Genomic DNA, 13,985 nt, shown 5'->3' with positions numbered 1-13,985 from the left:
ATTATCAAGACTCTGAACCCCTAACTGCTCCTGATGAGCAGGTTGGTGCCAAGCATGGTTTCCTCTGACATCACTGTATGAATGTGTGTGTGAATGGGTGAATGTAATGAATGTGTGTGTGAATGGGTGAATGGGTGAATGTAATGTGTGTGTGTGTGTGTGTGTGTGTGTGTGTGTGTGTGTGTGTGTGTGTGTGTATGTGCGTGCGTGCGTGCGTGCGTGTGTGTGTGAGTATGAATGGGAGAATGTAATGAATGTGTGTGTGAATGGGTGAATGTAATGCACATTATATGTAAAGCGCCTTAAGGCGCTGTATAAATGCACCATTTACCATTTATTTTTCCATGTCTGTCCTTTCACATTTTTGTCAAAACAGGGATTTGATCTGTGGAATGCTACGAAAGCATGTGTGTGTTGTGTGTGTGCGTGTGTGCGTGCGTGCGTGTGTGTGTGTGTGCGTGCGTGCGTGCGTGCGTGCGTGTGTGTGTGTGTGTGTGTGCATCAGAAGGGGTTGATGCGGACCCCGGTGCCCAGGGGGGAGAAGGCGTTGACCTTGGCCCACATCAGAGCATCGTTGAGAGGGATGGCTGATTTACCGTCCTCCAATAGGAACACTGGACCCTGCACAGAGGCAAAAACAACATCATCCACAGTGGCAGAAAGTTACTTAAACTTTATACTTGAGCATTTCTCTATAGTCATGTGATCAAGACTGATCTGTCCAATATTTCATATCCCATCCTCATTGGCTTACATTGGGGTTCCAAAGGTCAATGCAGGATTGGTCAGTTTTGAACAACATAAACACAGCTTGTGATTTCCATGCAATTTCACACACACATCCCCACTATAGTCCTATAGTCTATAGACCTATAGTCTATAGGTCAAGGAACAAATGCCACAACTTTGGAACAAAATGCCTAAAATCATGACAGGCTGCAGATGACGTGGCACCCTTTTTTCATTTGCCTACTGTAGCGCCACCAGGGGGCCACAATAACCTACCTGACCTGGCGGAGACCTGTGCGTAGTTTTCTTACATTTTCGCTTTTCCTTTTTACAGGGGGTCTCCAAATCTTTGTGTGATAAGAACTAAACTATTTCTTGAACCCTAGTATCCCTATTCTGTGTGGAACATTAGCCAAGAATAGCAGATCTACAAGCTCAAAACACCTCGCGCTGTGAGGCGTTTTGAGCTTGTAGATCTGCTATTCTTGGCAAAGAGGTTTGGTGTAGAGTGAAAAGAAAAGCAGACTAAGTATTGCCGGTTTAAACCAACAGCCTACACTGATGATGATAGTGCCGTCATAACAAGTCTAAGCTGTCTCAGAAATCTATGGAAATCACAATGTTCACAATGTTATACAATACGTAGCGGGGGTCCCTGCTTCATCTCTCTCTCACCTAAGGCGTCCCTGGCCCGAACGAACACACACACACACACACACACACACACACACACACACACACACACACACACACACACACACACACACACACACACACACACACACACACACACACACACACACACACACACACACACACACACACACACACACACACACACCTGTATTCTGTGTCCAGTGAAACAGGATAGTTGTACATCAGAGTGGCTGGGGAGGTTGGAGCCTGTCACGTAGTCAGGACCACACACCAGCAACACACCTACACACACACACACACACACACACACACACACACACACACACACACACACACACACACACACACACACACACACACACACACACACACACAAACAAACTTTTATTTCTTTTAGGTACTTAATGGCTCTAATGCTTGTGCCACTATTCTGAGGGTGAACATTCTAAGACAACAATTGTAAATAGTTTTACCAGGGTCTTCAGGCTGCAGTCTCCTCTGCAGAAAGCTGGATTGTTCTCTCTGAGCTTCTGAAGGAGGACTGGTAGGGACTTCATCACACCTGATGGACAGACAGACACACACACACACACACACACACACACACACACACACACACACACACACACACACACACACACACACACACACACACACACACACACACACACACACACACAGACAGACAGACAGACAGACAGACAGACAGACAGACAGACAGACATGTTTACAGTATGTAAACAGGCTTTTAAAGTCATACTTTATAAGGTGTGTTTTTAGTAGTGGTTTTGCTCTGAAGGAGTGTTGGAAGCATACATATTACATGGATATGCTTAGACATTACACCGGCCTCTGGAGGTCCATTTTCACCAGCAACTTTAATGAACTCCACTGCAATCTGCAGATCTCTTCAGCCAACCCCTTGATTCTGATTGGCCAATCCCACCGGCCAGCAGCTTGCCGGGTCGTCAGAGCGTCATCTGATAGGCTAACCCCACCTGTTATTATACCAGTAAGGGTGCATCTGATAGGCTAACCCCACCTGTTATTATACCAGTAAGGGTGCATCTGATAGGCTAACCCCACCTGTTATTATACCAGTAAGGGTGCATCTGATAGGCTAACCCCACCTGTTATTATACTGGTAAGGCCAGATTTACACTGCAGTCAAATCCAGACCAAACCCGATTTGGTTCTCAAATCTGATCTTTTGGCCCGACTTTTCACACTATATCCACATTTGCAAGTGACACAGATCTGATCTGTGCGTTCTGACTGTTTTTAACAGCGTCAGCCCAAAGCTGCCCTGCGTCTACATATCTGCTTTGGTTACCGTGGTAACGACGTCGGCGTCAAGACGTTACGTCACAACGTAAATCAGAATAATCGGGAGATAAGCGACCGTCAGGTCACATGTACTGTATGTATAAACACCGCTTGTGATTGTGATTTGAGGGCAAAATCTGTAGGAGCAGTGTATGTCCAAAAATGTGTTTTGCAAGTATGGCACGTACTTGGTGTGTGTGTGCGTGTCTGTGTGCACATACTTGGTGTGTGTGTGCGTGCACGCCCTCCATGCGTCCAGCTCTAAAGACAGCTGCTCGATCTTCAGAGGAATACACACCTCTCTCCTCTTCAACAGCTGACTGAGAACACGCACGCACGCACGCACGCACGCACGCACGCACGCACGCACGCACGCACGCACGCACGCACGCACGCACGCACGCACGCGTGCACACACACACACACACACACACACACACACACACACACACACACAGGTTAAAATAAACATAGAGTAACCAGTAAGACTCCCTAATAGGGAGATAAGCGACCGTCAGGTCGCAGCGTGATTTTAGGGCAAAATGTGTAGGAGCAGTGTCCAAAAATGTGTTTGAAAAAATCGTCTTGATGGTGGCGCTATATGGGACAGATCCATGATGATGACATGAGTGTAGACCAAGTGTGTACCAATTTGTGTGATTTTAGAGCAATATTTGTAGGAGTAGTGTCCAAGAATGTGTTTTGCAAGAATCGGCCTCATGGTGGCGCTAGAAGAGGGCCATGTGAGAATTGATGGAGGTTGGTGGAGGTTGTGGTTTGGCAGGCAAGGAGTGTGTGTGCAAACTTTGGCATGGATCGGGGCAACGGTGGCAGAGATATGAGAAGGGCAAAAGTGTGACGTGTGACTGACAGGCTGACAGACTGACAGCTGGTGGAGGTTTTGATAGTAACTGAGTAAATACCTTGTGTACTCATAGAGTAATAGAGTAAATACCTTGTGTACTCATAGAGTGCAGGTACGATGTTGTAGTATTTTCTTCTGATGGCCAGCAGAGCTCCAATGTAACCACAGAGAATCAGCAGCTCACTGCGAACTCTGTACGCACGCACGCACGCACGCACGCACGCACGCACGCACGCACGCACGCACGCACGCACGCACGCACACACGCACGCACACACACACACACACACACACACACACACACACACACACACACACACACACACACACACACACACACACACACACACACACACACAGATGTTTAGGTTCTATTCAATACATTAAGCAATACCATATAATACTACGGCAGGCATGTGCACAGACTGCACACATAGACATCAAAGGGGGCTTGAGCCCCTGCCCTTTTATCCGTCTGTAAAAAGTGCCCTCTCCAGACCATGAAAATGTCCCCTCTTTCCATGCCATACCTGAAGGCAGCATTCAAAAGTTAGTTTGGTGTAGTATCAAACGGGAAATAGCAGACTTCCAAGCTTGGAGGTCGGCTATTTTCGATATTTTTAGAAATTCCAGCCCCTGCCTCTCTAACATTCTCTGCACAGCCCTGACTACTAGAAATTAAATTTAGAAATGAATAATAATCATAAATCATAATAATATACATTATGCTATGCTATGATAATGAAGAAAATAAAGTTTAATAATATACATTAGTAAGACACCTCAGGGTGACATGCGACCTCGCCCTAAGGTCGCGCCAATCCTTGGCCATCTGGCCAGTGATGTATATGGGACCAGTTACTCATATATGGAGGGGTTTGATGCCTGGGGATCTCCATATATGGGCATAAGAGGTACCCTAACAGGGCATCATCTGGGAATGCCCATACTGTATATGGACATTTTATTTATTTTATCCTTTATTAATATATATCCACATACATATATGGACTTTTATATATATATATATTGATGACATCATAAATCTCCATAATGTACATAAAAAGGATTTTGTTTCTGGGAATGACCATATATGGACTTTTTTATTTTATTTTTTCCTTTATTCATAATAATTAATAATAATATGTATCCATATACATAAAATATATTTTATGCCCATACATGGAGATCCCTATCTGAACCACACAGATATGGGCCATGCCTTTGCCATCTGGCCAGTGATATATATCAATGACATCAGGGATCTTCATATATGGGCATAAAAGGGATACCCATATATAGACTGTCACCTGTGATGTCAGAGTGACAGTATGAATATCCAGGGTTTGATCTTTGATGAGGTGATGTCACGTGACATCACTTCCTGTACGGAAGGAAGGATGGAAGGAAGGACGGACGGACTGACGGACAAGCTACGACATTTCTCATGGTATACTGCGACCTTCGGTCACAATTATGATAATGAAGATAATAAGGTTTAATAATATACATTATGCTATGATAAATAATGAAGATAATATGGTTTGATGTACATTATGATATGATAATGACATGATAATGATATGATAATGACATGATAATGATATGATAATGACATGATAATGATATGATAATGATATGATAATGATATGATAATGAAGATAATAAGGTTTAATACGGTAATATACATTATGCTATGATAAATAATGAAGATAATATGGTTTAATATACATTATATGATAATGATAATGATATGATAATGATATGATAATGATATGATAATGACATGATTATGGCATGATAATGATATGATAATAATATGATAATGATATGATAATGACATGATAATGATATGATAATGATATGATAATGAAGATAATGTTTGTTACTCAGTGAGCTTGGTCATGAGGAGGCGGTCCGTTCGGATGTAGCTCAGCAGCTCCAGGATTGGCTGGACACTATCCACCGTCCAATCAGATCCGCTCAGCTGCTCTGGGGAGGCGGGACATGGAGTTGACAGGCAGTTAGACATGTTAATGAGGTTGACCAGAACAACGTACAGTTGAACAGCTTTAATCTACATTATATATGATAATGATTAATGATTTTGCAAGTCTTTGAATATATTGTTTTAAAAGCGAACATTTATAACTCAAATATTTGCTTCTGGGTGGTCCCTGGAACAACATAGTTTGAGATGGGGTCCACGGTCAGATACGTGTAATTTAGGGGGTCCTTGACATGAAAAGGTTTAAGAACCACTGATTTAGAAGAAGGATTTGGAAGACATTTATAGAATCGAGTCAAAAATATTCAAAGACTCCATTTTTCTAAAATAGCAGTTGACATGCCTACAGTCAGTACCTTTGACATGCTGTGTGATTGACAGGTGTCATGCTGTATGAGTGACAGGTGTCAGTACCTTTGACGTGCTGTATGAGTGACATGTGTCAGTACCTTTGACGTGCTGTATGAGTGACAGGTGTCAGTACCTTTGACGTGCTGTGTGATTGACAGGTGTCGTGCTGTATGAGTGGCAGGTGTCATGCTGTATGAGTGACAGGTGTCAGTACCTTTGACGTGCTGTATGAGTGACAGGTGTCATGCTGTATGAGTGACAGGTGTCAGTACCTTTGACGTGCTGTATGATTGACAGGTGTCGTGCTGTATGAGTGACAGGTGTCAGTACCTTTGACGTGCAGTGAGTGACAGGTGTCAGTACCTTTGACGTGCAGTGAGTGACAGGTGTCAGTACCTTTGACGTGCAGTGAGTGACAGGTGTCAGTACCTTTGACGTGCAGCAGGCCTACAGACAGGGCGGTCTCAGGCTCACTATGTCATGCTGTGTGAGTGACAGGTGTCAGTACCTTTGACATGCTCTATGAGTGACAGGTGTCAGTACCTTTGACGTGCAGTAACCCTACAGACAGGGCGGTCTCAGGCTGTATGAGTGACAGGTGTCAGTACCTTTGACGTGCAGTAACCCTACAGACAGGGCGGTCTCAGGCTCAGGGGTCAGAATGTATGAGTGACAGGTGTCAGTACCTTTGACGTGCAGTAACCCTACAGACAGGGCGGTCTCAGGCTCAGGGCTCAGAAGGTAGAATTTGACGGCGGTGAAAACGTCTCCTTCCAACATGGCCGCCTCCGCCAGCGCACCACACTCCTCTAGTGGAGGGAGGCCGCACTGCAATGACACGCACACGTGCGCACGTACGCAAACACACACTTTGATTAGAGACAACATGCTTAGAGGTTCCCTATAACTGGTGTGAAATTGTCTAAAAACTAAAAAACAATACCAATAAATTAATTCAAATAGCCACGCATCACAATGTGATTCTACGTGAGCTTGTAGATCGTCCATTGTGATGAAATATATACTTCACCCATGGTCCATTTAGCTCCATATAATTGGTACACTAACGGTAATTATCAGATATGTCACCATTCCTACCAGTGTCAATAGGGATTCCAACCTAAGAGCAAAACAAAATTAGCATGCTGGAATAGAAGCCATTGTTCATGCATAAAAAAAAAAAGGAAAGAAAGTATTCCTTGAAATGACCGAAACTGCCTGCCGATGATTGGTAGGCAGGTCTCTGAACTGTCCACAGAGTGAGACACAGAGTGAGTAGACACAAATGATGACATATCTTATAATTACCATTAGTGAGGACCATTTATGTAAAGGGAGATACACAAATTGTGAGCTGCTCCTTTAAGGGATTGCTGACTCACCCTCTGGTGCAGAGCGTTGATGTGGGCGGGGCTTCCGCTGTGATAGGCACAGAGTTTGGCCAATAGCAGCTGGTTGTCAGGGATCATGTGGAGCAGGTCAGCTGACAGCTCCCTGACGGGAACACAGGAAGGACAAACAGAGACGTTTTGAATTACTATGAAATAAACCACGCTAAATAAACCAAGTATGAGTAACTGGAGTCAGTCTGCTCCGCAGATGGGCGTGGCGTGTGGTCTTCGAATGTGCGAATTCTTCAATAAAAAAAAGTCACATCACTACTACTTACCATCACTACTACTACTTACACATCACTACTACTTACCATCATCACTACTACTTACCATCATCACTACTACTTACCATCATCACTACTACTTACCATCATCACTACTACTTACCATCATCAAGGATCAAAACATGAGTAGGCCTACGAGAGGGTATTATTATATTTACGATGAAGAATAACGTGAACGTCTGTCAGAAAACTTCCTCTGGTCTGGAAATGTTTGCATAATGAGCCCGCGTTTCTTTGAAAACGTCACTATCAAGACCTTTTCCAATGCCCATTAGAAGAACAAGTAACTCCCATTCAAATAACCTTTCCCACGCCCCTTTGTAAATCTGCGCAGCAGCACAGATCTTTGCCTCCAGTTACTCTGCCTGTAAACCGGATTTCCTGATTGAGTTATCTCCCGTTGCATTGCGGGAATTTGAGTTTTTCTCTTCAGCCGTGGCTGCCCCAGATAGCAAGCTACGCTTTAATATAAAACTCTATCACAGTCGTCAAACGCACAAACAAAACAAATCACGGCCAAATACATCTAATTTTAGGGGTTCTTCACACAAAGGTTGGAGGTTGGATAAGCTTTCCTACTGTGCATAAAAACGTTATAAATGATATTATATATTCTTAGATCAGTGAGCTCACCAGCTTGTTGGCGTCATGTACTTCCTGGCCAGCAGTTCCAGGCAGTAAGCTGTGCTCTGATTGGCTGCTTCTCCCAGGACCACGCCCACGCAGACGGCCAGCTCCAACTCGTTGCCGCGGATCAGACTGGACATGGCTGACTGGGTAGAAACACATAGGATGAGACAAACACATAGGATGAGAAAAAACACATAGGATGAGACTGGACATGGCTGACTGGGTAGAAACACATAGGATGAGACAAACACATAGGATGAGACTGGACATGGCTGACTGGGTAGAAACACATAGGATGAGACTGGACATGGCTGACTGGGTAGAAACACATAGGATGAGACTGGACATGGCTGACTGGGTAGAAACACATAGGATGAGACTGGACATGGCTGACTGGGTAGAAACACATAGGATGAGACAAACACATAGGATGAGACTGGACATGGCTGACTGAGGTAGATACACATAGTATGAGACAAACACATAGGATGAGACTGGACATGGCTGACTGAGGTAGAAACACATAGGATGAGACAAACACATAGGATGAGACTGGACATGGCTGACTGGGTAGATACACATAGGATGAGACAAACACATAGGATGAGACTGGACATGGCTGACTGGGTAGACACACATAGGATGAGACAAACACATAGGATGAGACTGGACATGGCTGACTGGGTAGAAACACATAGGATGAGACAAACACATAGGATGAGACTGGACATGGCTGACTGGGTAGAAACACATAGGATGAGACTGGACATGGCTGACTGGGTAGAAACACATAGGATGAGACTGGACATGGCTGACTGGGTAGAAACACATAGGATGAGACTGGACATGGCTGACTGGGTAGAAACACATAGGATGAGACAAACACATAGGATGAGACTGGACATGGCTGACTGAGGTAGATACACATAGGATGAGACAAACACATAGGATGAGACAAACACATAGGATGAGACAAACACATAGGATGAGGCTGGACATGGCTGACTGAGGAGAAACACACACACACACACACACACACATAGGCAGTGACAAACACATCCATGCCTTGGTTGTCCCACACAAGCCGTCAGAGTCTCATAAATCATTTTTTGGGATGACCATTCGGCACAACTCCAATCAAAGTGACTTTACTGGCCAATCACATCGTGTCGTTTCCGGGACTTGGCAAAACACATAACAACATAAGATCTGTTTAGCAGAGTGTGCCGGCTCATTTGGGACAACGATGGCATGCTGAGGGTGTAATGACAACTAGTAAGAGATTGATAAAAGAAAAAACACACTTTTGAGCGCAACACATAGTGTACATAGCAATATGCCTATGGGCTCCACTCTATGTTATGAGAGCTAGGAAAACAGCCTGGATGTTATTTAGGGTGGAGTTTGAATACACAGGACCACAATGGAAACAAGACTGCAAGGATGTTGGTGTAATCCTTTCCTTATCCTTTTAGACTTTTAGAGGGTTTGTACTCCTGCTGTTTGCATTTCTGTCTAATAAAGCATTCAATCCTGGCCACCAGAGTACCAAAACAAGACAAACAGCAGCAACTATGCTCTGTCCTACCTCTATGTTATCTACAGCTAGCTGGCAGCAGGCTGCCATCACAGAGCGGCCATCTTGGAAGTACCACTCTGCCAGTTCCTCTGACACCCTGTGGAGGAGACTACACACACACACACACACACACACACACACACACACACACACACACACACACACACACACACACACACACACACACACACACACACACACACACACACACACCACTCGCAAATTTAGCCTGCAGTACAGCTCCTCGCCTCCAGAGGTCACAGTAAATCCTCATTTAACGCCCTGGATGGCCACTACAGCATCATACAAAAGCATAAAAGAACAAAAAAACTTGTTTTGAGATTGTTCATCTGCTACATTTTTTAAATTTGAATTCTGAAAACTAACAATTTTGGAAATAACAGAATATCGTCATCATCATAAAATACCTCTTCTCCTCCACATTCAAACATCAGCGACAGCATCAAAATATAATAATATATAGTATAAAAAGTTTAAAAAAAAGGAGTAAATATTTAAGTTAGTTATCATGTTTTTGTGAGGGCCAAACAGTTGGGCTCTATGCCAGGGGTGGCCAAAGAGCGGCCCGGGGCCAAATGTGGCCCGATTACAAATTGTATAAGGTCCGCAGCTTCATTCCTAAATTGTGTGTGTGTGTGTGTGCGTGTGTGTGTGCGTGCGTGCGTGCGTGCGTGCGTGCGTGCGTACGTGTGTGTGTGTACCTCTGGTATGGTTGTCTGTTCTCCGCGTCGCTGCTCGTATGATTGACAGATGAGCTGTGAGGAACATGGATGTTCCCTTCACACGCCCCCTAGTGGATGCAGCCTTCATTATTATTATCATCATCATCATCATCATCATCATCATCATCATCATCATCACCTCTCCCTGGACTCTCCAGAAAAATGTGATTATGCGATCGCAGAATGTCCCGCATAATCAGCCAAATGGTGCAGATTATGCGGGGGTCACATGTGTTCCAAAAGGCAGCATAATCGCATATTTCTGCCCGCATATTTCACAGCATATAATCACATAAACCCCTGCATATTTTGAATATTTCGTGTGATTCACCACTGTTCGCATATTTCACAACTTTCAGCATATCTTGCCTGTCAAACATTTCGCATTCCGCATTTCTGCAATTTCACTGCATAAAATCACATAAAAACCTGCATATTTCATTGCAAAATCAAGGATTGTTGCCCGCATAATCAATGATTTTAGTCTGCACAATCAAGGATTTTCTTTTCTGGAGGGTCTCTCTCTCTCTCTCTCTCTCTCTCTCTCTCTCTCTCTCTCTCTCTCTCTCTCTCTCTCTCTCTCTAGGTCTCTCTACCTGTGCGACCAGCAAGGCTTGGCCCAGCTGTCCTCGTGCGGTGAAGAAGCGGACCAGTTTCTTCACGTCTCCGGTGGCGATGCAGTACGGGATGACATCATCGTTGTCCTCTGCCATCAGCTGGTCAGCTCTCCTGGGGGCGGAGACAATAGAGAAAAGAATTATATAAAAAATCAGATCCACAAGCACGAAACTCAGCGCAAAGCTACGTGTTTTGAGCTTGTAGATCTGCTACTTTTGAATTTGACTCCTGAAAGATGAAGAAGTTTTGCACGTGTTTGATAGAATTGAACAGAATACTTTAGAGAATGACTCCATTAACAGAAAGTGCAGTTAAAGCTAGCTGTTGTGTGTTTATTGGTATAAGATTGGGTATTCATGTAAAGAATCACACCTATAGTGTGAAATGAGCGGTGCTATTTACATTTCATTAACACATGGGAAGCCAAGATTTCTAACATTTCTAGCTGTTGCTGCTGCCGCCGTTCACTCACGCTTTATTTTGAAGAGCCTCGGAAGCTTCGTGCGTGTGCACGTGGGTGTCCACTGACGATTGAGGAAGATAATCCCTTTGTTTACAAAAGCTTGCGAAACTAAAATCCAAACGGGAGCCGACCATCGCGGTAAAGTGTCGCCGTGAAAACAATCAGATCTCTGCTTCCCTGGCGTTCTTTGCACCTGATCCATAGATAAAGCCCTTTTTATGTTTCTGCCTAGAATGGAAATCAATGCAACCAGCTCGCGCCATTTTCTCTCTCTCTCTGAGCTACGGGGTGACGTATGGACTAGGGTCATTCACAGGGCACACAGCATGCGCGCAGAGCTGTACAGTTAACCCCTTGTTGTCTCGTTGAGGAACGAGACAACTCCTTTTGGCAGAGTGACCCCTAGTGGCCTTATCTCCTTACTGAACAAGTTTGGCCTGTTGGGTGTTAAGCGTCACGCAAAGCTTGGCCAATGGGCATACAACAAACAACAATGATGGATGGACGGACGGACAGACAGACAGACAAATCTATGAACGGCACAGTACGTTACCTCTGCATGAGTTTCTTCCAGTACTTCATAGAAACACCGGGGGCGACGGAGAGCGCCTTGTCCCACTGAGAGAGAGAGAGAGAGAGAGAGAGAGAGAGAGAGAGAGAGAGAGAGAGAGAATTGTTTTCCTATTGATTGTTCTTCAGGGTTAGGGTTAGTCTACATGCATCTGATGCTAACTGTCCTACCATGTGTCCTACCATGTGTCCTACCATGTGTCCTACCTACAGCAAGGGTAAAAGCAAGTTGTTCTTCCTGAGAAGACTGAGATTGTTTGACGTGTGCAATAGGATGCTACAGATGTTCTACCAGTCTGTCATGGCAAGTGTCCTCTTTTTTGGGATAACCTGCTGGGGTGGCAACAACAGAGCGGGCGACACCTTTAACCTAAACAGACTGGTGAGGAAAGCAGGCTCTGTTGTTGGGTCCTCTCTGCAGGGGGTGGAGGAAGTTGCCAAAGTGTGAACGGCTAGGAAGTTGGACTCCATCTTGAACAACACCTCCCACCCCCTCCATCTTGAGATCTTCAGTTACTGGAGTAAGAGAGGAAACGACCGTTTTGTCTACCCAGGGCGGAGATATGTTGTACCGGCTTCTCTCAAGCTGTACAACGAGACACACAACGGTCGATTGACAAGGACTACCTTCCTAACGTAGGACGACGATAGCCTTTTTTTCTTTACTGGAACTATATCTGCACTGACTTTGACCTCTAAGGACCTTCCAGGGAGGGTGTTTTTTGTGCGTCTTGCCGCATCACCCTTTCTTGTTTATTTTTATTTTTATTATTTTTTTGCTAGTTTTTATCGCTCTGACCTTTGGACACTGCACTATTAGGTTGTGTTAGTAGTTTTCTTTTAGTATTTCTGCTTGTGTTTGACATGATGTAGAGATACTTGTTGCACTAACTAGCATTGACTGTTATGGTCACTTTGATTTGAGCTCTGTATTATTTTTTGATAGTCGTGCTTTAAGACACTTTATGTATATATATTATTTGTTCCCTTTCCTGTTGTACCTTGCTCTTACTGTACTTACTGTACTCTGTACTCTGTTCTTGTTTTTTCTTTTTATCTTTTTCATACTTCTCTGTAACTTTGTAAATAACCTTATACTGCTGTGCTGCCTCTGGGCAACTGATTTCCCCCCTTGGGATAATAAAGGTATCTATCTATCTATCTATCTATCTATCTATCTATCTATCTATCTATCTATCTATCTATCTATCTACCATGTGTCCTACCATGTGTCCTACCATGTGGCCTACCATACAGCCTACCATGTGTCCTACCATGTGTCCTACCATGCATCCTACCTGTCCTACCATGTGTCCTACCTGTCCTACCATGCATCCTACCTGTCCTACCATGTGTCCTACCATGTGTCCTACCATGTCCTACCATGCATCCTACCTGTCCTACCATGTGTCCTACCATGCATCCTACCTGTCCTACCATGTGTCCTACCATGTGTCCTACCATGTGTCCTACCATGTCCTACCATGTGTCCTACCATGTGTCCTACCTGTCCTACCATGTGTCCTACCATGTGTCCTACCATGTCCTACCATGCATCCTACCTGTCCTACCATGTGTTCTACCATGCATCCTACCTGTCCTACCATGTGTCCTACCATGTGTCCTACCATGTGTCCTACCTGTCCTACCATGTGTCCTACCATGTGTCCTACCATGTGTCCTACCATGTGTCCTACCATGTGTCCTACCTGTCCTACCATGTGTCCTACCATGTGTCCTACCATGTGTCCTACCATGTGTCCTACCA

General features: G+C 44.4%; 1 protein-coding gene across 1 annotated transcript in view; it reads right to left on the bottom strand.

Annotated features, from left to right (window-relative positions):
• Positions 1-501: 501 nt before the first annotated feature.
• wdr17 (WD repeat domain 17) overlaps positions 502-13,985 on the bottom strand; it is a gene marked incomplete at both ends in the record, with an annotated part of 54,227 nt that continues 40,743 nt past the window's right edge. Inside the window, 13 exons of the mRNA XM_080721186.1 lie at positions 502-621; positions 1,571-1,668; positions 1,860-1,927; positions 2,934-3,032; positions 3,668-3,769; positions 5,467-5,569; positions 6,623-6,764; positions 7,319-7,430; positions 8,248-8,387; positions 9,833-9,932; positions 10,546-10,634; positions 11,163-11,295; positions 12,201-12,265. Of these exons, the coding sequence (XP_080577312.1) occupies positions 502-621; positions 1,571-1,668; positions 1,860-1,927; positions 2,934-3,032; positions 3,668-3,769; positions 5,467-5,569; positions 6,623-6,764; positions 7,319-7,430; positions 8,248-8,387; positions 9,833-9,932; positions 10,546-10,634; positions 11,163-11,295; positions 12,201-12,265 (1,371 nt within the window). The remainder of the gene's footprint in view (positions 622-1,570; positions 1,669-1,859; positions 1,928-2,933; positions 3,033-3,667; positions 3,770-5,466; positions 5,570-6,622; positions 6,765-7,318; positions 7,431-8,247; positions 8,388-9,832; positions 9,933-10,545; positions 10,635-11,162; positions 11,296-12,200; positions 12,266-13,985) is intronic.

This window comes from Nannobrachium achirus (genome assembly GCF_963921795.1).
Source record: "Nannobrachium achirus genome assembly, chromosome: 3".
Lineage (NCBI taxonomy): Eukaryota > Metazoa > Chordata > Actinopteri > Myctophiformes > Myctophidae > Nannobrachium > Nannobrachium achirus.
The sequence above is the reverse complement of the archived record's forward strand: the minus strand, read 5'-3'. Positions and strand labels throughout refer to the sequence as shown.